Here is a 24542-nt window from a genome sequence, read left to right as displayed (position 1 = left end):
GATATTTGTATTATTAACGTAGAGTTTCGATGTGAATAAATCTCCCTGTGACCTTGCAGGATATCTGCTTAAGGCATCAGCCACAATATTGGTAGAACCTTGAATATGTTCAACAGTAAAATCAAAACTTTGAAGTTTTAATGCCCAGCGGTTTAGTCTTGGGTTTAAACTTCTAGCCGACTGCAGCCATGAAAGTGACTGATGGACAAATGTTCTTCCACTAAGATAAACACTAAACTTTTCTACTGAAAAGAGGATAGCAAGACATTCAATCTCATGAGTTGAATAAGTTAATTCTGTACCACGCAATACTCTACTAACATATTGTATTACTAACGTTTCATCTTCATCTGATAACTGCCATAAAACTCCTCCAATTCCAACTTTGCTTCCATCAGTGTTAAGATGGAAAATTTTACTAAAATCCGGTTGAGCTAATACATCAGGAGATGTAACTAGCTGTTTCAAATCATTAAAAGTTTGGTGATGATTCTCCTTCCAGTCCCACTTGTTATTTGATTTTAGTAAATCATACAAAGGAGCAGCTATCATTGCAAATTTGTGAACAAATTTTCTCCTCCAATTTACTATTCCTAAAAATTTCCTTAGAGCCTTCTTGTTTTGAGGAACTGGAAAATCCATGATTGCTTGGTTCCTTTCAGGATCAATATGAATGGTTTCTCCAGAAATCACATGGCCTAGGAAATGTATTTCAGTTTGGAAGAACTTGCATTTCGACAATTTAATAGACATATTAGCTGTCTTCAGAGTTGATAAAACATAACGTAAATGTTCTAAGTGGTTATGAATTGATGGAGAGAAAATTAAAATATCATCAATATAAACAATCAGGAAAGAATTTGTATGATTGCCAAATATTTTATGCATTCTATCAACGAACACACTCACGGCACTTTTGATTCCAAAAGGCAAAAAATGGAACTCCATCAAAATACCTCTATAAGAAAATGCCGTAAACTTAAACGACCTTGGTGTCAAAGGAATCTGAAAATAACCGCAACTAAGGTCAATAGATGTGAAGTATTTTGCTCCCTTCAATCTTTGTAGTAATTCCGAGATAGGCTCTACCTGTGTCATCGGAGAAATTACGTGTTGGTTTAATTTACGGAAGTCGACCACTGGTCTCCATAAACCTCCCGCCTTTGGGACTATGTGGAGTGGATTCCTATAGGGAGATGTGCTTTCTTGTATAACGCCCCACTGTTGCCATTTTTGTAACTCTCTTTCCATATCATCCCGTCTAGCATAAGGAACAGGGTAAGTGGGTGCTATTATTGGCACATCAGTATCCAATTGTATATCGTAAGCTTCCACATTTGCTTTTTTAGGTCTGTCAGAAAATAAAACTTGGTATTCGAGAAGAAGATGAAATAACTGATCCAAACAATCAGATGGAAGAGTATTGTTCATGTACGCTGCACGCCGAATATCTTCCTCCGAAGCGATGTCAGATGTTCCTTCAATTTGTGAAGTGGTTGAAATTGGTAATTTGCAAGAACGTACTATTCCCTTCATTGACGGAAGACTTTCTTCAGATTGCACTAAAAACGGAGTAATTATTTCCTGACCTAATGAATTCGAAAGCATGACGGTTGCGTTGCTGTAATTTATAATCGCCTTATATTGCCACAAAAACGGCGAACCCAGAAATAAATCAGCGTGTAACTGTTTAACAATATACAGTCCCATGTGGAAAAACTCATTTGCTATTTGAACTGTTACATATTTGAAACCCATTACCTTTATACGTTGATCTCCTGCAAAGCAAGCCAATTGTATTCCTTCTAATTGTTCCAATTTTGCTCCTGGTATAATTGAACTTAGAATTGTCCAGATTTTATAATCTAATAAATTACACTGACTTCCAGTATCAATTAAACAATTTAAAGACAGATCCGCAATTTTACCTTGTATTTCTGGATTCTCACTTTTTGGTATTGGAGTACCGTTTTCTGACATAATCCACTCTGGTTCAGAATCGTACCATTCTAATAAAAATGCTACAGATAAAACTTTATCTCTGGTAACGCCTAAAGATTTAATTTTATTATAATCCTTCAGACATTCCTTAACATGTACTAAATAAGGGTTATTAACTCTACCATCCAGCTCCTTTGCATTTATTTGTGGCAAGGTAAATCGGAGCATATCACCCTGCCTTAGTTGTTTAAGTAGTTAGAAGAATGTGCACTTGTGTTAGTAGTAGCAGTCGGAGTTAGGTGTTCCATATTTGCAGAATTACGCTGCAAGTTGGTGCTGCCTACTGTAACACTATTTTCCTGTGAACTATGAGATGCATTATACTCTATTGGTTGTTCATTGTAATTTCCAGTTCTACTATATCTTCTGTTATCAGATGTTGGGGTATTGCCAAGTCTGAAATTCGAATTATTTACGTTATTATTAATTCTTTCAGACCTCACAAACTGCCTTCTTGAGGGATTGCGTTCAAATCTTCTGGGAGATGGGCGATGATTTACATTGATTCCTGCATTTTCGGTCTGTGTTGTAGAATCATAAGAATTCCGCTCCACATTTACTTGCCTGACGAAGTATTTTGGTCTGTCGAAACTTCTCTTCTTATTAGCCTTGTCATCAGAATCTGTATTATCACCGGGCAAAGATAAACTTTTATTCTTTTCGCTCGAATACAAATCAATAGTCCTTAATTTCTGCGTCAGTTGCTTAAGATCTGTAATGTTATGGCAGCCCACATTCTTTGAAATTGACTCAGGTAGCTGTTTCAAAATCATCCGTATTACTTCAACTTTGTTTGGAGTTTCCACAAGGTTACAATAAGCAGAATACGTTTTTAAAGCGTATGCTTCCAATGACAAACCTGAAGCTGGGTTGTATTTTCTTGATCGTAACAATGTCAACTGACTTTCTAATAACTCATTAGATGCAAACTGATCAAGAAATTTATGTACAAAGTCCTCATAAGAAATGAAACTCTTCTTTTCACTGTTGAACCAGTAAGCGCCTACGTTATAAAAACACTTATGAATTATACATAATTTATACTTGGGAGGAACACCAATTATGTTTAACATTGTAGTTAGTTGTTCGATAAATTCTCTAGCAGACTGTTTTGAAACATCTCCTCCAAAACGTGGCAATTGACTAAGTTCACTAACTCGTGAAAATCTATTAGAGCATGTATCAGACTGATTATAAGAATTCCATGTAGAATCATTATTCAGCCACATCGGGTTATAAGTACAGTTTGTTCTAGTACAAGGATTATGATTTACATTTAAGTCATCAGGAAACTGATCATGGATTAAGGAATGACATGTACTTTGACGTTGGCAATCACATACTGAAGTTTCAAGACCTGTGAAATTGTCTTTACTATCACAAGCAACATAAGTTCTAGAAGGTATGGAATTTCTGTTAGATGTAGAACAAATTTGCTTTGATGTGTCTGTAGCACATAAAGAACTAGGTGCATTATTTTCAGTATCACAAGTATGTACGTGCTTATTATCATACAGTAAAGAGTTGTTCAACGAAGAAAGACATGAATGGTTATTGAGTGAACATGTACAATGGATTTTGTCAACAGTAGGATTGCTATTACTAAATTCAGTATTATCTAAAAAAAAATGCCGCAATGCATATGTATTCTTGCCTTGTGAAGTGGAAGCTTTAGCAAATTTATTTCTACTTTTATTGTGAGCAGATTTGCCCTTGCACAATTTGGTTACATTTTCCTTTACAGAATTCACTTCAGCATCAGATGTATCATAGCCAGAAGAACCTGTATGAAATGTTTCGCATTTATTGTGTTCACTAAAAACAACATGCTTTATTTTAGAATTTAATCTTGTATCAGTTTGACATGCTATGTGCCTATGTTCATTAATAAGTGCATCATCATTACTTAGTTCTTTATCTGGTTGTAGAACGTCTGTAACCATACTAGTACAAATAACATCGCTTTGCTCTAAGTTAATGCATTTCTCATTTAAATCCTTAAGCATAGAATCAAATTCTTGCAACTTTACCTGAGTAGTATTCATATTTGTTTGTAGTGTACTTATAGAAGTTTCATGTTGGCACAACTGGTTTGATAAGTGTTGTTTTAACTCATCATCATGATGGTCTAGTTTTGATTCAAGATCACTGACTTTCGAATTTAATAAAGTTACTTCATCATTTATACGTTCATTTAGTAACCTATTAGCTGATTGACAAGAATCAGAAACCTCCTGCAACTTATTTTCTACATGTTGGAGTCCTTCGTTCAGTTTTTCAGTACTTTGCTGCAACCTAACCAATTTTGTGCCCCAAACTTCACAGTTTGTTTGTAAACTTTCGCGCAGCGTTTCAGCGTTCTGATCAAGTCTATCTTGTAACCTATTCTCCAAAGCTTCAGTATTCTGGAGCAACTTCTCTTGCAACCTATTCTCCAGAGCTTCAGTATTCTGAAGTAACCTATTTTCCAGAGCTTCAGTATTCTGGAGCAACTTCTCTTGCAACCTATTCTCCAGAGCTTCAGTATTCTGAAGTAACCTATTTTCCAGAGCTTCAGTGTTCTGAAGTAACCTATTCTCCAGCGTTTCGGTATTCTGGAGCAACTTGTCTTGCAACCTATTCTCCAGAGCTTCAGTGTTCTGAAGTAACCTATTCTCCAGCGTTTCGGTATTCTGGAGCAACTTGTCTTGCAACCTATTCTCCAGAGCTTCAGTATTCTGAAGTAACCTATTCTCCAGCGTTTCGGTATTCTGGAGCAACTTGTCTTGCAACCTATTCTCATGTTGGGCCAAACTCAAGTGAAAAGCAGATAAAATTTGGTCAATATTGGGATTTACTGTATCCAAGTATGATTTTAGAGTGAATGGATTGAATTCTGGTTTGCATGCCTTACAGTAATAGTCTTCTTTCATAGAGCTGAATATTACCCAGTGAATAACTGTAAGACCCCTACAATTTACGTGTTCCCATTTCTTGCATGACGTGCATTCAATCATGCGAGTGTCAGAAAATCTGTCCTTACAACAGAGTAAATCCTCCATTTGCTTACCAGAATTGTCCTCTTCGTTGCTTACTTCAGCAACATCACTGAGATCCGGTTGAAGGCACACACTACTTCGAAGCACGTAAGGAACTTCTCTTTTCTTCATTGTAGCATTATCAGTTCAGTTCTTATCAACTTACAATTTTCGAATCCTGGCTGGGTCGCCAATTTATTGCAACTGTCCCCGGTGTGGAGCAGTTTGTCGCAATATTTTAAATTAAAAATAACTTTTCAAATGTTACTTAACAAAATTAGTCTATTAACCAAATTTTACAGTCACTATAGTAACGAATAATAAACAAAATAACATCAAAATTAAACAGAGTAGCACAACAGAATTTTCTTCATTCTTTTCAGATTATGCTCACAACTAAATAACAAAATATAATTGTAAAATGTCTTTGAATTAAAGAACTGTTGCAAATTGTGTTCGTGATGGCTGAGGGAAAAGTTATGAAGAGTAGTAGTGCTGGGAAAGAGTTTGCTAATTTAATTGATAGGCAAGTGAATACAGAGGACTTAATAGCCCAAGTTGAAAAATATCCAGTCCTCTGGAACAGTACAAGCGACGAGTACAGTGATAGAAATGCCAAAATAAATGCGTAGAACGAAATTATGGTGTATTTCTCTTTCATAAGCAGAATTAGCAAAAGTAGGTGGCGCCACCAGTGTCCTAGTATAATAGCGGCCTTAGGGTGTATATTATGTCATGTCACATTGAGCACCAAATGTTAGGTACTGAAGTAAGACCGTTATTATTGTATGCAACGGTCAAGCACTGAAAGAGATGCCAAACATACATTTCTGTACTGGAGGCAACCTCTATAAAGATCAGCGGTCGATTTTTTTCTTCAGTCAGCATTGTTGTTATGATTGTTTTCTTGTTTTGTTTCATTAAGTGCTCTGTTTGTGGTTTTCGATAATTCCCTATAGCAGAGATTCCCAGAGTTTTTCGTTTCACGGCGCCCTTAGTGTTTCTAGATTTTTCCGCGGCGCCCTGGTCAGAATGTAGAACTATCGAACACTTGCAACGCTCCGTTAGTGTGGTTATGTTGCTTGCCTTAAGTTAAAAAAAAATAGACACATATATCAAATTCAGAAATATTTTACACATAATAAAAAGTACTAAATAAGCACATACATTGGAATAAGTGTCATTTCAGTAAAATACGAGGGTTGGCGAGTAAGTCATGGCAACCCAGTAATAATTCGACAATCGAAGGATGTATTAAAAATTTGTTATACACAACTGGAAGCGTATCCATTATGGATATTTTGTTGGTAGGAATCATGAAAGAAAACCCTGTGACATACACATGTATTCATGCACATGTTACAAAAACCTGTCTGACCCTGTGACATACACATGTGCACATGTTACAAAAACTTGTCGGATTATGACAAACCTTCGAAATAATCTCCTGCATTGTCCACAGCTCGCTGCGCAGTAGGTCCTGTACACAAGCTGCCTTATGTGGCCTTGCATTATCGTGCAGTTTGATTGCATTATGCAGTAGATGTGGACGCTTCTCCCTAACGGCACGTCGTAGGTGTCGCTGCAGGTACTCTTCCACATCGATGGCAGCGTGCTGTGGACAATGCGGGAGATTATTTGTCATGATCAGACAGGTTTTTGTAACATGTTCACATGTGTATGTCACAGGGTCAGACAGGTTTTTGTAACTTGTACATTAATACATGTGTATGTCACGGGGTTGCTTGCATTTTCTTTCATGATTTCTACCAACAAAATATCCATAATGGATACTCTTTCAGTTGTATACAACAAATTTTCAATACACCCTTCGATTGTCGAATTATTATTGGGTTGCCATGACTTACTCCCCAATACTCGTATTAGAACATTTCGCGGCGTGCCTGTAAGCCATCCACGGCGCCCCAGGCCCCGCGGCGAACACTTTGGTAACCACTGGCATATAGCTTGATGTGAGTTTATATATTATATATCAACTGTTTATTTTCCGCCTACTGGTTCTTCCTCGTACTGGAGCAAAAATTGCAGCTGCTTTCAAGGTATCACCAGGTCGTGCTCGGGAAGTTACTTAATGCGAGTTCTAATGTGTAGGGTAGTTTTCTTGTTAATGCATTTTATGTATTTGCTCCACGTTACATGTCTAGTAAACGTACCATTTCAGGCTTTTTCAGAAACTGTTAGGAAGAGGCCCAGTGTTCACGAAAAAATTTTAGAATACGTTATTGGTAAGGGCATGCATATTTCGTTCTTGACGAAAAAACTAAATTTGAAAAAACACTTGTAGTGTTAATTTTTCATGTTTTTGAAAGGTGTGAGATGCATTTTGTGACCATGTTTTGTCACGAAATAATGCGAAATGAACTGCAAAAAGCGAGATTAACTCTTAAACACGAAATTTAGGGTTTATTCACCGACGCGACACCTGAGGTCTGAATTATCCTGAGAGTTATGCAATTCCCGGAAAATTGTTTAATTCTGCTGTTAATATTGGAGAAACAAAAATTTACTCCTTTACACAGAAATAAACTTAATACTCGGATAACTACATAAATGGGCTATTAGAAGTGAAATGTTAATTCTGTGTAGTTTTTAAATCAAATTTAGGATTATATTCAGAATTTTAAAACCAAAATGTCTTTTTATATACCACTTTTGATCCAATTTTTCACCGCTATAACACCGATATTTTATTTTATTTAACGCTTTTGAACCCGAAATTGACTCAGTTTTTATACAGAAATTTTGCTTTTTTATTTACCAAAAATATGTTCCTCTAGTTATTGGGGATAGTGCGGCAGAAGGGATTTTATCGAAGACGAAGTTGCTGTGCACTTCGCGTTTTGTCCTGAAGTGGCAGACGAAAGGTACAATGTACTATGTACTCGTATTTTGTAACTCCATTGGTTACATTAAAAAGGTTCAAAAATTGTGTTTTTAAAGGTCAGGATAATTTCATTTTATATTTCACTACATAGTTCAATGAGACTGCAACGTGTATCTGAATGTTTACACTGCATGACAAATTTCTTGGAGTATAAGTATCATTCATCATGGACGTCCAGGGGGGAGTGCAAGCCGGGAAGGGGGGGGGGCAGCTTATCTTGAAAATGGATGTCAATCTAAAGTTATATAATTTCATTTCAGTCAGTAATTTATGTTAATCAGTGGAGGCGATTAGGGGTGTATTTGCCCCCCGCTTTTTGCTATTTATGCTACGCACTATGCTAAACCTTAGCTACAAAGAGAAAGTAAACTGTCCTTGCCACACACCCCTCCTTTAGTTTTGAAAGGTTGCATGGATGTTTCTTATTTTTTCTTTCTTATATTCAGCATCGCACCTCAAATTTCTTTCCGCACCCCCTCAGCACCCCTAGATGGTTCATCCTGGCGCCGCCACTGTGCAATAACGTCCTCTAAAATTTATAGAATTGCAAATTATCCTACGTAAATAAATTTGTGAAGAATTTGAATGATAAATTCACATCCATGGTATTTCTTTACACAAAAACAAGTGCCCAACCAACTTGAGAACATACAAACAATTCAATACCTTTATTGTAAGTAAAATAACTACTTGTTTTTCAAGAAATTGTTGAGTACAAATACGTAATCTAACTTGCCCTGTTAAGAACAATGATTTGGAAATTCAATATTTACGTTTATTATTAAAGCAGAAATCCCTATCTTAACTACAATTGCCTGATAGCCATTTGAAGAAGTATTCGAAACAATATAAACTATTGTCAAAATTAGCGTGTACTTGAATAACTTATACTTGGCTAATGGTCACATCGACCATTCTTCAAATTACGCACCACCAGCGCCACCTCTGATTTGAAAATGTAATTGCAATTATGTAGAATTGCCACCCAGAAAAAGATTTAGTCCAGAGTACGGTCAATTTCCATTTCGTGAGTCCTTGCAATTCCTTGGCTAAGAGATAAACGATTGGAGGATACGTGCGGACCAATCAGAACGCAGACACGGTCCCATTGGCTGTCACGGGAAATTGAGAAAAGAGTGCGTAATCAACATATTTTCCCAGGGCTGGGCATCAAGAATCGATATTCAGAATGGACAATAGGAGGACCGGTGTCCACACGCACCGAAGTAGAACTAGTGGCATTGGCAAGCGTCCTGTGTATGCAATGGCTGAATGACAATGACAAATTGTTCAGGTGGCGTCATAGTTACTTTTAGGAGAGGCCGGTTTAAGAATGCAGGTGTGGGTACGAAGTATTTTAATCCACATCAACACCTTCCAGCACTTTCCCTAAGGAAGAAAACACTTGACGTGTTGAATTCTTCAAGGATCTATCTTCATCTTAACATCACTAGATTGTGTCAAGTTATAAAGGCTTTTAGTTTATGTCACAGCCAAAAAACTTTACTGGTTTTAGTAATGTGAGAGCCATTTTCAGTGTGCTTTCCAAAAATTCATATATTTAAATCTGAGCTTTGGTCAACGTGATATACATCGGTCCACTAGGGTATGCAGAACTTTTTTTTTCGGAGAGTTGGAATTGTAAAGGTGGATATTAAATAGCTGCGTTGTAGCGAGAACAGTTCGTTATTACTCTGGCTCGGAAGTTGAAGACCTATAAATTGCCAAAAAAAAGACTTATAAAAAGACCTAAAAATGTCAAAAAAAGGACCTAAAAACGAAAAAAAAGACGTATAAATGTGATCCAAATTAATTAATAACTTCAGTTTTAATTAAATCTTTAATGAATAAAAAAATACAAAATTCTGGTGGTATGGAGCACACAGTGCGAAAAAACTGAAAGCTTCAAAATAAGAGAAAGTTGCCACTTACAGCGCGACCTTCCAGACAAGTTACGGTTAAAGGACCTTGTACCGTACCTGATTCAGTCGTCCAAAAATGTTTTTCTCTCGTTTCAGGGATGGTTCAAATATATTTATTTATTTATTTTTAGTTCTTTACTACAGAAAGGATGTTTAAGAGGTGATGAACTGATGATGATTCGAATTGAGAATGGGCAAGTAAAAACGTGGTCGAAAGAAGGTAAAGTTGCAAAAAAAAAAAAAAAAACCGTCAAGACTAAAAAAAAAACTCAAAAGGACCCATAATCCAAAAAACGCAAAGGACAAATAAAAAACCACCTTTTTCTTTCCTACAATGACCCAAAATGAACATATATTATGTTGGGCCTAGTCTTCGGACACTAGGAAAAAAAAAGGATTTTTCCTCAACTTCCGAGACCTAGTTATTACCAATTTTAATCTTTATTTTAAAATCCAGTGGCGGCGATTAGGGGGAGTTGGGGGGCAGTTACCCTCCCCCCCCACTTCTTGCCACTTTTGCCCCGTACTATGCTAAACCTTATCTTACTTATTCTGATCCTCTTCTACCGATTGATATCGAGGTTTTACAGACAGCTCGTCATCTGTCACAATCTTCTGCCAACTTCCTTCCTTCACTCCATGAGATGTTCCTCCTGCTCAAGATATCCTTCATTCCATCATTCCATGTCCTACGTGGTCTTCCTTTCGGTCTCTTTCCATCCAATCCTCCCATTGTTGCTTCCCATACCTGTTTAGGTATTCGATGTTCAGGCATTCTGCTGAGGTGTCCAAACCATCTGAGTTGTGCTTGCTCAACATCCTGATATATTAGTTTTGTGTTTAATGTTATTCTGATTGTTTGATTTCTGATTTTGTCCCTTCTGGTCTTCCCCACTGTTCTCCTCAAATATTTCATTTCTACTGTTTCTAAGTTTTGTTCTTGTTTTTCATTAATTATCCAGGTTTCAGTTCCATATATCAATGTTGGTACATAAGTTGTTTCGTAAATAATCATTTTTGTTTTTTTGCCTAATTTCCTTTTTCCCTAGAAATCCTTTGTTTATGGCATTATATAATCTGTTTGTATTCTTTATTCGAGTGTTTAATTCTTCATCTATTTTTCCTTTACTATTGATTGCAACACCTAGATACTTGAAACTTTTTACTTGTTTTAGCTCTGATTTATTTGATTGATTGATTTAGTTTATTTTACTTCGCGTTTTGTGCCTCTTGACTAATTTGCGAAGATGGGGATGAGTGATGAAATGATGAAATTGATGAATGGACGTTCACAAACAACCAAGCCCGAGCGGGATTCGAACCCGGGACCCTTGGCGTCGTAGCGCGATGTGATAACCACTCGGCCACAGGCTGTTTTAGCTCTGAATCTTCAAGGCTTATTATGCAAGGTTTTTCTGTTCTCCCTATCCGTAACGCAGTTGTTTAATCTATGTTTATTGTCATATATTTCTTTGACATATTACCATTTTTTATTTATAAATTTCTTTGTAGGTTTGCTTGTGAATGTGCAAGCAATCCAATATCATCTGCATATAAAAGTTCAGATACAGTTGAATGACTTATTGCAGAAAGGGACCTGAGTCACTTTTGCACAATTCTGAGAAAAACAATGAAAAATCGTATAATATTAATAGTGTAAGAAAGAAATGTGCCGTTGTTGGCTCAAATATTCAACATAATGAATAGTTAATTTTGCAACCCTCAATGCACCCCCTGCAGTATGCTGCTAGACACAGTGGAGATGAAAAAATTAACTCCGATACCTCAAAAATGTGACTCAGGTCCCTTTCTGCAATAAGCCATTCAGTTACAGTTTTCAGTTTCCAATTTCCTACCTTGAATTTTCTCATCTTTGGTTTTATTTCTTTCAGAACGTCATCCATCAGAATGCAGAATGATAAACAAGTATGGAGATAAAATATCACTTTGTCTTACTCCTGTTGTTATGAATTCCTCTGATGTTATTGCCAGTTCTGACATAGCATCTGTTTGTTTTGTAGAAACTTTGTATTGCTTCTATTAATCCTTTGTTTACGTTGTTTTTCCTTAGTGTTTTCCATACCTCTTGCCATGGACGAAAGCATTTTCCAAGTCTATAAAGCATATGTATAATTCTCTATTGTATTCTATAACTTTCTCTATTATTTGCCTTATTGTAAATATGTGATCTTGGACACCTCTACCTGGTCCGAATCCACTCTGTCTCTCCTCTAATTTATCCTCTTTTTCGAAAATTCTTATATAGACTTTGCCAGGCACACTGGGTAGTGAAATACCTCTGTGATTTTCGAATTCCACGTTATCTCCTTTCTTATATATGGGTATTAGTATTGATACTTCCCAATCCTTCACCATCTTCTTTTCTTTCCATGCCAGATTTACTATTCTGAGCAACAGATCTTCTCCTTCCTTCCCCATATACTTGATCATTTCTGGTGCAATGCTATCCTGACCAGCTGCCTTTCCTAGTTTCATTCTACCAATAGCTTTCTTTAACTCTTCCCGTGTAATTGCTTCTTGTTCTACATCTAGGATATCTGGTTCTTCAGGCCTTCTCTCCTCCTCCTCCTCTTCATTTGGTACGTTTCTTCTTTCATTTTCATTTAATATTTGGAAGTAGTTTTTCCATATTTTCATTCAAGAACTCTGGAGTAAATGGAAAGGGAATAAAATCTGCAGCTGAACAAGTTTGTGGATCATCTACAGTAGGAAGCAAGAAGAAGATAACAAATTGGTGGAATCCAGAAATAACAGTTGGGCTGAAAAGTACGTAGGCTGACTCATAGATGGCGTTACTAGAATTAAATCCATGTGATTTTTACTTAGTACTAACCTTCAAAAGATACGTGTATAAATTTCACAGCTGCTGGATAATTAGTTCGTGAGATATAGCATTGTGAGTGAAGCAGCTTTTGTTATTGTGAAAAAAATGGATAAAAACAGAATTTCGTGTGTTAATAAAGCATTGCTTTTTGGCGAAAAAAAATACTGTTGAAGCCAAGGCTTGGCTTGATAAACATTATTCGGACTCTGCACCAGGAAAATCAACCGTTGAGAAGTGGTTTGCTAAATTTAAACGAGGCGAAATGAGCATCGAAGACGATGCACACAGTGGACGCCCCAAAGAGGCTGTTACCGACGAAAACATCAAAAAAGTCCACAAAATAATTTTAAATGATCGTAAAGTGAAGTTGATCGAGATAGCTGAGATTATTACATAGCGTTGTTGGAGCGTTTAAAGGATGAAATCACGAAAAAACGGCCCCATTTGAAGAAGAAAAAAGTGCTGTTTCATCAAGACAATGCACCGTGTCACAAATCAATGAAAACGATGGCAAAATTATATGAATTAGACTACGAATTGCTTCCCCATCCACCATATTCTCCAGATCTGGCCCCCAGTGACTTTTTCCTGTTTGCAGACCTTAAAAGAATGCTCGCTGGAAAGAAATTTAGCACTGATGAAGAGGTAATCGCCGAAACTGAGGCCTATTTTGAGGCTAAAGAGAAATCTTGCTATAAAAATGGCATCGAAAAATTGTATGACCGCTATAATCGTTGTATCGCCCTCAAAGGCAACTATATTGAATAATAAAATCGAATTTTGTCAAAAAAAATATTTTTTACTATGTTAGCCTACGAACTTTTCAGCCCAACTGTTAGAACGAGAGGTAAAAGAAAGAAAAATGAAAGAAATCTCTCTCATTGGGTACTCTGAAGGCATTTGAAGAATATAGAAAACAGAGAGATAAAGTGAAGAAAGTGGTTAAAGAGGAAAGGAGAGAAATGTGGGAGCAATTTGGAAGAATTGAATTGAATTGAATTGAGTTAAAATTTCTGGGTGCGTCGGCACTTAAGGCCATTTCGCACCCTTCTATGTATACGGGGAAATGTCCCCTTATCTAAAATTCTGACTTAATTTTAAAAAAGGGGTGTAGATAGCCCCTTGGGAAAAACTAAAAGTGCAAGGTTGTAAAAAGACCTGCACGAGAAAAACACAACACATTAAAAAGTCAGAATAAACTAAAAACCTCCTTACAGACGGTGGAAGAGTCCAGCTCTTCGCAAAAAACTAAAAACACGTGATAAAATACTGCTGTCATCACCCAAGAGGGATGACAAACAGCCGGAAAGGTTAAAAGTCTGCCGGAGGTAAGCAAGATCGACACATTCAACGAGAATGTGTCGGATGCTTAAAATAACATTACAGGTACGACACAACGGAGGGTCCAGCCCTTGCAGTAGGTGACCATGCGTGAGACGGCTGTTTCCTATACGCAGGCGGGTAAGAATAACGTCTTCTCGCCGAGAGGGACGAGACGAGGAACGCCAAGCACCTATAGTGGGCTTAACAGAGTGAAGCTTGTTCCCCGTTTCCACATCCCACTCGGTCTGCCAAGTGTCAAGAAGGCGAGAACGGAACACATTCTGCAGGTCGCTAGCTGGCAAAAGGTGGACGAGAACGTCGCCATCTGCATCAGCAGACTTGGCGGCAGCATCAGCTGCTTCGTTCCCCTGGATGCCCACGTGGCTAGGGACCCAACAGAAGTGTACATCTGTGCTGGCAGATAAGGACACAAGCCGTCTGAATATGCGTTGCGCTACTGGATGCCGGGAATACGGCGAATCCAGAGACTGCAACACGCTGGTCGAATCACAGCACACAAGGACTTTCTGCAGCCCATTGACGTCTGCAAAGTCCAGTGCCTTTAGAATGGCGTACAACTCTGCCGTATAGATGGAACAGGCAGGATGTAGCAAGTAACTGGAGCTTTGAGAGTCTAGGACGAAGGCGCAACCAACTGATTCGAATGTCTTGGACCCATCCGTGTAAAACACATTAAAATTGGGGTGCTTCGCACGAAGTTCTGAAAACCGTTGCTGGTATACAACCATTGGTGTCTCTGACTTTGGAAGGGCAGTCAGAGAAAAATCGATAGAAGGTGCAGGAAACTCCCAGGTAGGGAGAGGCGAAATGAGTGGAGAGACGCCAGGAAGATCACTGTCAACACCAAGTGCTGACAGGATCTCGTCTGCACGAACACCAAATGGTCTAGTGACACTAGGGTGGAGCCGATACCTTGCCAGCCTACCCTCGTCTGAGATGGTGTGGAATGAAGGATGTGAAGGCATCGAGCGAAGATGGAGGAAGTAGTTAACTACCAGCCGCTGTCTTCGCAGAGACAGCGACGGCTCAGATGCCTCTACGTACAAACTGGCGACTGGACTGGTCCGAAAGGCACCAGTGCACACACGTATACCAGCATGGTGGACAGTGTCTAGGATGCGAAGTCTAGATGGGCGAGCAGAAGAATACACAACACATCCATAATCTAGCTTCGACCTGATGAGTGCACGGTATAGGCGAAGCAATACCGTCCTATCAGCACCCCAAGAAGTATGAGATAAAACGCGTAAAAGGTTGAGAACTCGAAGACAAGAGAACTTTAACTGGCGAAGGTGAGGTAGCCATGTTAATTTCTTATCGAAAATGAGGCCCAGGAAGCGGACCTCATTCACGAAGCACAGGGGAGATTTCCCCATGTACAGGTCAGGATCGAAATGACATGTACGCTGACGACAAAAGTGAACACACACGGATTTCTCGGATGAGAAGGTGAAACCTGTTTGGGAGGACCACTCAACCAAACGGTTTATCGTCAGTTGGAGTTGACGAGAAGCTGACGCGAGATTCCGTGAGCGACAAAAGATCGTGAGGTCGTCGACATAGAGGAGGCCATGTACAGGGGAAAGAATGTTTGCCATAACACTGTTTACTACTATGGCAAACAGAGTCACACTAAGTACGCTGCCCTGCGGGACACCGTTCTCTTGTTCGTGAAGATCCGAAAAGGAGTTCCCAACACGTACGCGGAAAAAGCGAACTGATAAAAAATTTTCAATAAAGTACGCCATATGGCCACCCACGCCCCAAGAATGGAGCTGCTTTAGGATGCCAAAGCGCCACGTTGTGTCATATGCCTTTTGGAGGTCCAAGAAAACTGCAACTAAATGTTCCTTGTTGAGGAACGCATCCTGAATATGTGTTTCCAGCTGAACCAGATGGTCCAGTGTGGAACGGTTGGAGCGAAAACCACATTGAAAATTACTTATCAATGAGTTTTCCTCCAAAAACCAGGTGAGACGCTTGTTGATCATGCGTTCCATCAACTTGCACACACAGCTAGTTAAGGCAATAGGCCTATAACTCGAGGCTGCGGTGCGTTGTTTACCTGGTTTCAGGATGGGAACAATAATAGCTTCTTTCCAGGAAGTGGGGAAAGAGTCCTCCAACCAAAGCCTGTTGAATACCGCCAAAAGGAAATGTTTGGCTCCAATGGGCAGATGACGAAGCATCTCATAGTGGATCTTGTCCACTCCAGGAGCTGTATTCTTAGAATCTCGAAGCGCCTGATCGCACTCCCGTTCAGTGAATGGCGAGTTGTATGGCTCGGTGTTATGACTTCGAAAAACTAGAGGGCGTCGTTCCTGACGGTCCTTCTCACGGCGGAAACGTGGTTCATAATTTTCAGAGCTAGACGCATCAGAAAACTGCGTGGCCAAGTTATTAGCTATGTCTCCGGAATCTGTGTACAACGTCCCATCGTGCTCCAGAGCGCTCAGAGGAGTAGATGCACCCCCCTGGATGCGACGTACTTTGGTCCAAACGGCTTTCGACGAAGCCTGCTTCGTCAGAGAAGACACGTATTGGACCCAGCACGCCTTCTTACTGGCTCGAATAAGCCGATGGGCACGGGCACGTTTAATGCGGAACTGCTCGAGGTTTGCGGCAGTGTGGTTCCTATTGAATCGATCTAGGGCATGAATGCGGTCCTTGATGGCTGCACTGATCTCCGCAGTCCACCAGGGGACTGGGCGTCGCCTCGCAGGTCCACTGGGATGTGGAATGGAGGTGCGTGCAGCATCATGCACTCTTGACACAAATATATCTAAGGCGTCGATGGCTGGCAAAGTCGACGCTAGATCGACTTCAATGTCCACTGCACGCTCGAAGGCACCCCAGTCGGCCCGACTGAGATGCCAGTGAGGGTGTTGTTCACGTGAGTGCTGAAGATGTTCGAAAGTTAGAAGCAGTGGGAAGTGATCACTCCCACAGAGATCAGGGTGAACGCTCCAAGATGTGGTAGGAGCAAGGCTGGGACTGCAGAAGGACAAGTCCAACGCAGAGTGTGTGCCTGAGGAAGGACTGAAATATGTGGGAGTCCCATCACTCAGCAACGTTAAACCTGACGCCTCACGGAATTGATCTATAATTTGACCCCGGGGCTCTGTACGAACGGAGCCCCACAAACGATGGTAGGAATTAAAATCGCCCAAAAGAACTACAGGAGACGGAAGTTGCTCGAATATAGAAAGGAGGTCCTCAAGAGAGAATCGCTCCTCCCTTGTGATGTAGACACTGCAAACGGATATTGGCTGTGGTAGATGGACCCGCACGGCGACAGCTTGGAGGGGGGTGGTGAGAAAGATTGGTGTTGAGTGGATGTTATCTCGAACACCTATTGCAACACCACCGTGTGCACGACGACCCTCAGGAAGCTTGTCGGTGCGGTAAAGGGTGTATCCGTTTAGAATCACTGATTCATTTGGACGAAAATGTGTCTCTTGGAGACATATGATGGCAGGGTCAAATTCAGATATTAGAATTTGCAGTTCCTCGAGATGTGTACGGAAACCGTTAAGGTTCCATTGGAGACAATAAGCCATAGCTGGAGGTATGGTTGTTACCTTTTAAGGCGTACTTTATTTCTAGGCCCTGTCACCTTGATAAATTCTTCATCCGCGGCTTCGTCCTGTATCATGTCCTCGGGTAAGGACACAGAAGGCGAAGGGGATGAAGAAGGGGGAGTGGGGGCGGGTGCTTTGAGCGCCCGCCGGGCAGCCTTCAGCTGCGCCTTAAGTTTCAGGGTGGTGGCTGCCACCCTCACTGGAGAGCTAGTAGACTTCAGAAAATATTCCCTTGTATGCACCTGCTTGAACTTCCTCTCTGTGGAGCGAGGAGTGGTTGCTGGTTTCCTCGAAGCAGGGCGGGCTACTACGGGAATCGTTGGTGTTTGAGTTGGCACGTCGCTGGTTTGTACACCCACACTGCGGCGGGTAAGAGCAGCTGCAGCAACTGTAGCGAATGTCACAGGTAAAGTGGTGCGCATACTTTCCCGGAGACGTTGTTTTGCTTCGCCAGCAGAGATTTTCTCTGTGACGACCAACACTCTGATTTTCTTCTCTTGTTGGAAAGAGGGGCAGTCACGATGCCAGACTGGGTGCTCGCCTTGGCAATTAATGCATTTGGGACCTGAAGAACAAGGTTCGGTCCCATGATCAGGCAGACTACACTTACCACAAAGGGCGGTAGTGGCCTTGCAGGAAGGCTGAGTGTGCCCAAAGTGCTGGCATTTGAAACATCGCATCGGGTTAGGGATGTATGGTTGGACTTTTAGTCTCAAATATCCAGCCCGTACAATATCTGGGAGAGTGGTCGTTTGGAACGTTAATATAATAGAAGCAGTTGGCACAAGTTCTCCGGATTTTCGCGTCTTTATTCGCTGCACTGCGGTGACATGTTGGTCTGAGAGTGCTTCAAGGATCTCTTCCTCCTCAGCATTTAGCAGATCCCAGTGGCGAATCACACCTTTACTACTGTTAAGTTGACGATGGGGTTCAACATTAACAGTGAAATGGCCCAAAGATCGTAACTTTAAAAGGTTGTTGGTCTGGCGATCTGTGCTGGTCTGGATAAGTAGACTCCCGTTTTTCAGCTTCTTTATTTCTGGAACATCGGAACCAGCGGCGTAGTCTAGCTGTTTCTTGATAAGGAATGGTGACAAGTCCTTCAATGTAGCAGCTCCGTGTTTCTTTGTTGTTGGAGAAACATCGTTACTATCGGTCTTCTCAACAATACTGACAACAAGGTAACGTGGCACGTTACTTGTCTTTTCCACTAATTGGAGCGGGCTCGAAGGCCGCGCTCGTTTTGGGGGTTTCCCCCCGTTTGAGTTGTTTTTTGTACCCATATACAAAATTATTTTATGGTGGAGGGTCCATAAATTGTCGCCTCGACATGCCCTCTATGCCGAGGAAGGCCTACCCCCAAAAATGGAGGCTACTCGAGGACCAAACCGAAATCCCCGAGGCCACGTTCGCGACTGCACCTACCCCTGCAGCCAACACTGTCCCATCGGCACGTGCAACTCACACCTTGGGATAGGGGTTTTTTATCGAGGTTGTCTCCTCTAGCAGGACCCTTAGTTATAGGGAGGTCAAAGATATGGAGATGAATGACGTGATGGAATGGTGAAAACGTGAGATATGGATGTGAAGAATGAGTGAAATGATGAGATGAAAATGACCTCCCTACATAAGTTTCTTAGAGGGAGGTCAAAGATATGGAGATGAATGACGTGATGGAATGGTGAAAAACGTGAGATATGGATATGAAGAATGGGTGAAATGATGAAATGAATTTGACCTCCCTACTAAGCCCCCTCGCCCCGTCAAGGCAGTCCTACATGGAGGGGGAGCAATTTGGAAGAAATATGGAGCAAAATCGTAAAGAAAATTAAAACCTTTTCTACAAAGTTATGAAGAACATGAGGAAACAAAAAGATTGCCCTTTAAAATATATATACTATGATGAAAATAAGAAAATATTAACAAATTCTGAAGAAATAACAATAATGAATAATGAAAATAATAAACCTTATCTACCAAGGGAAAATAAACTGTCCTTGCCCCCCGCCCCCAATTTTGGAACCCAATCTCCGCCACTGTTAAAAAATCAGTTCGAAGACAAAGATGGTAGTCGGGGGGGGGGGGGAGGGGGTTCATTTTAAGGTGGATTTACATTTTTCACTTTGGTTTTCTCGATTTCTTTATGGCTTTCATTTGAAAATTTTCATTGTCTAATTCATGTGATAATGTGTTGTCAAATTTACGGACAATTGTAACTAGAAAACAATGGAAGTAATTGAAAAATCTCAAGACCCTCTTTGTATAACAAAAAAAAATGCGCCTAATCATTATGTTTCCCAACAAGAAATGCTGTATTTCCGGTTGCATCTCTTTAAGGGGCTTACTAAGCTTTCAAGCTGGTAACCGTGAAATTTCTAAGATTATTCTTCAATACCTGTTTGATCCCGGTGTTGAAATTTTTGCATGCGAAATTGACATTTCGTTGGTCTTCAATTTGAAAAGGAAAATCAATAAAAAAGGAAATACTTTATCTACCCGTGAGGGATGGCACTTTGCGTATACCTCCCCTGAAAATTTGTATGGAAATTTTAAACTTGCCCATGAGAATAGATGTTGTATTCTTCACACTATAATCTGCTTCACAACTGCTCCAGGTTCGAACCGGGTCGGAGGGAAATTAAACAAAACTACTTTCGACGTTCTCTGTGACGTATGCAAAGCAGTAAATCTTACACTATAGGCCTAAACCATTGTAGGTCTTCCACTTCCACTATGCTTTATATAATACGGGAACATCCAAAGTAACGAAATAAATTTTTGTACTTACCGCCATCTTGGAGATCTGCAGGGAGGCTTCCGTGGATTGCCGACGTATCTGGGTCAACGGTCCGAACGCTCGTAGTGTTCAGCTGACGATATGTTCCGTACTTGTGGGAAGGAACGCCTGGAATGGACCAAATAATGGAATTTCAGTGCAAGGAACCATGGTTGTTTCTATAACTTACTAGATGTTAGTACAAATTAAAACAACTTATTGTCTTAGTTTTAGTAATTCCCTGACATTCGCTACGAGACACTGCGGCAAGCGGCCCGGCGTCAGAGCTTGTCTTTCCCAGTAAACGGGGTCCGCAACAGTCGCACGCTACAGTGTGTTTTTCGCTCTCTCTGCCTTCGCTCTCTTTCCCTTTCTGTTGACGTTGCAGACTGGCGCCAGTGTAATACTTCCTCGGAAGTTGTGTTGTGTCGTTTCCGTGTGCTGAAGATTGTGGCTTAATATGGCACCACAAAAGTTTACATTACAACAAAGGATTTATCTTCTCGATTGTTACTTTGGAAAGAGGAATTGTGGAGAAGTGTGAATAAAAGTGGAAAGAAAAACCCACGTGTTTAGAAAGTTTAGAACAGTCTCCTCTGAAATCTATCCGCCGCCTCTCACAACAAACGGGTGTTTCAAAAACCCTCTAGGTCCCCCGATTTGTCAGCCTGCGATTTCTATTTATGGGGAAATCTAAAAAATAAAGTATACAAAGACAATCCGCACACCATCCATGAGTTAAAAGAGAGTATTGTACGAGAAATCGGGAGAATTACAGTAGATTAACTTGTACGTGTAAATGCCAATTCCTTCGGAGATGCCAGGAATGTGTTGCAGCAGAGGGACATCATTTTCAACACCTTCGTAGTCAAGGTTAGTACAAAATATGAAAACTGTAATTTTAATAGCCGACTCTAGCGACTGTCGCGGACCCCGTTCACCGAGAAAGACAAGCTCTGATGCAGGGCCGCTTGCCGCCGAGTCTCGTAGCGAATGTGAGGGAATGCTCTGTAGATTTACCTGCTAGTTTTGTTGTGAAATTACGTCTTTATGAATACATAGAATCAATGATAGAAAAATATGCAAAACTATAGTTCATCAACGCCTTTTAATAGACATAAGTTCTGGTAAAAACTTCTATATTAACTGCCTTATGCATTGATTAAACGATCGAGTTTTATAAATTTACAATTCAATTTGATTTTCTTCGACATACATAGTAATATCTGAAATTTAACATATTACTAATCTAAAATAATCTTACGAACATGTTCATTTATCAAATTAAGATCCTTATGAAATTGTGAAAAATGTAGGACGGGCTCTAGATATGCAAGTGGAAAATGAAATGATAGACACTTGTCATAGGTTAAGGAAACTTCCCTATCAAAAATCAGCAGGTATTATTGTCAAGTTTGTAAGGCGGGCAGATAAAGATAAAATTTTACAAAAACGAAAGGTTAAAAGGAATCTTAATTGTACTGATGTAGGATTTTCTGGTAATGACAGTGTATATATTAACGAAAGCTTAACACCTCTTCGTAAGACAGTAGTGTATTTGGTGATATAACCAGCTCAAGAAAGGAAGAGCTCCCCTCAAGCAGATTTACCTACACTTAAACCTAGCTCAACATGCCCATATGAGCTTTTTGCTCTAGTGTGGAACCCCCTCTAATCTAAGAATTTTGTAAAAAGCCCTCATGGATTCCATGAGAAAGGAAGAGCCCCTCAGATTGATGTGCCTATACTTACAAAAAGGCACTTCTGTGAGATTGTTGTCCATAAACTTGTCAAAAATTGATATTTTTTTTGGCCACACTTAAAACTAGGCCAAGACACACACACATACACACACATACACACATATTTACTTCCAATTTAAGTTTAATTGGACCCCAGCCTCAATCCAATATTAAAACAATGCAATATGCAGAGCTCCTCTAGAATTGCTCCGTGACTCTCTCATTTCTCACATCATAAACATATGATTTTTCTCCTATGAGAATAACACTACATATGGTGTCATCAGGTAAAGCCTCATGAAATTCACAGATAATTTTAATGTTTGTTCTGTCACTCACCACAACTTGTTTTCTTTTTGAAGCATTGATTACAAACATGGGTCTCTGTGCCTTGAATTCATCTGGTGTGTAGTACATGTCAGTATTGCCTGTAGTGACTCTCTTGAAAGCCGAAAAAGCCTCATATAATTTGAGGAAATCATTCTTGGACATGTCTAAATTGTAATTTTCTCTAGGAAATACCTCATTTCTGCCATTTTTAAGATATATGTTCTTGATGTTGCAGTTATCAAATTTGCTTGAATTTTTTTCCTGATTATTGTGTCTTCCAGTCTGAAACAATACCACCACAAAATCCGGCATGTCATATTGTATCCTGGAGAATGAATTTGTAGCATCAAACTCATAATAAGTACCAGTTGCGGGCTTCTGTACACATTGATATGTATAAAATTGTAAAGGAACCTGTGGATTTTTTATTATATCAGCTTTGTATTTAAGAGCATAACTGGCCTCATATTCAACAACAGGGATTCTTAGCTCCATAGTCTGAATAATGCATTTGCCCTCATCAGGTAGGGTATTAGGCAGAGCTTCCCCTGTAGAGTTTAATGTGCTGTACCTCATCAAAGCATTATTATCATTTGCAGCTCTTCTAAATGTGATTCTTAAACCACCCTTCCACATAATATCTTTGTAATCTGAGAAGAATCCTGGCAACAGGCGCATGGGGAACAGCACTGTGTGGTTCTTAGATAATATCTTATCCAATCCCCTTAGTGTCATTCACTATAAAATTAGACAATTTGGTGCTTATCATGTCCATAATTCCAACCTTTTCATTGTAAAAATTGTGGTTCCCAGCATTTTCCTCCCCAGCTATTACCAACAACCTATCTACAAGTTTCCTGACATCATCAACCCACACAAATTCTTTAGGCAGGGTGTTGTATTGTTTGATTCCACTACCTGTCTTGATTTGTGACCATATGGGCTTGATTAAATTGTTGTATTTTGCCCCACTGCTTGACTTGACTCTTTTTTGTGTGGGATCATTGTTCTGGTATAGAGCATCTGATTTTATTAATATTTCTTTGTAATCCTCATAATCTTGATCTGTATAGCTGCCAGGCCTTTTCCTGGTCATGAGTTCCCACAATCCAGGTGTACCGGTGTACTTAACAAAAGCACCTTTTTCTCCAAGTCGAGATTCTGAATATACAATTATATCATCTCCCATAAATGTTACTCTGAAATTGCCAATTCTATGAATAATGCTGCCATCAAGCTCTGTGTCAGCATATAAGCCAAAAACCTCATCTTTATTGTCTTTAGGTGTGGTTAAATATTTTTGAGCAAGAAGACCCAATTCAATAGGATCCTGACTAGCCTCAATTCTTCTAGGAGGACTAGGTGTATGAATACTGGAAAGTGGGGTGAATGGATAATCTAATATGTTCCTTGCAGCTACAGGTACAAGCTCTGTGAGCAAATTTTGATTTTGCTCTGTAACAGTTTTGATATTCTTACCTAAATTATTAATAGCATCAATTACAGGCTGTTCTGTTTGTTTGTGTTTTTCATAAATTCCTCGGTTCTCTGATTTCCATCCCTTAAATCTTTTTACAAGATAATCTCTTAACTTAAGATCATCAATGATTGGCCTTTTCATGTTTATTTATATACGTCTCTACGTCTAGAAAATTGTTGATTTTATTTCTGTATTTGCCACTATTGGGTGTTCTTGTCATATCAATTGTAACAAACCCATAACTGTCCTGGTTCCAGCACTTGCTGCAAAATTTGGAAAAATCATTGTAGCTCAGGTCCCCACCTACATATTCATCATGTATGTGTTTGAGGTTGGTATGGTCTTGATGAAACACACATATAAAATTGCTGTTGTCTCGGATCAGTTGCTTGGGTATTTTTGAAAAAGTCTGTGCCAGGTAGAAGCAATCAATGTTTTTGTGTCGGCCCTGTGTAAAGAAGTTTCTAACCTTGTTTTGATTATCCAATATAACATCATCAAACACAACAACAGAATTATCGAGACATTCATGAAGTGGCTGAACATCTGGTTCAAAAGTGGCTATATCCAATCCATCATATAGCTTCATCAGCTGCTGA

General features: G+C 39.7%; 1 protein-coding gene across 21 annotated transcripts in view; it reads right to left on the bottom strand.

Annotated features, from left to right (window-relative positions):
• Positions 1-24542, bottom strand: part of sls (sallimus) — an 854140-nt gene that overhangs the window by 415271 nt on the left and 414327 nt on the right. For all 21 annotated transcript variants that reach the window (XM_083122061.1, XM_083122066.1, XM_083122070.1 and 18 more), the window contains one exon: positions 20404-20520. In XM_083122061.1, coding sequence (XP_082978187.1) covers positions 20404-20520 — 117 coding nt within the window. The remainder of the gene's footprint in view (positions 1-20403; positions 20521-24542) is intronic.

This window comes from Lepisma saccharinum, chromosome 5 (assembly GCF_977018435.1).
Source record: "Lepisma saccharinum chromosome 5, izLepSacc3.1, whole genome shotgun sequence".
NCBI classification, from domain to species: Eukaryota; Metazoa; Arthropoda; class Insecta; order Zygentoma; family Lepismatidae; genus Lepisma; species Lepisma saccharinum.
Note: the sequence above shows the minus strand (reverse complement) of the source record. Positions and strands in the feature narration are given on the sequence as shown.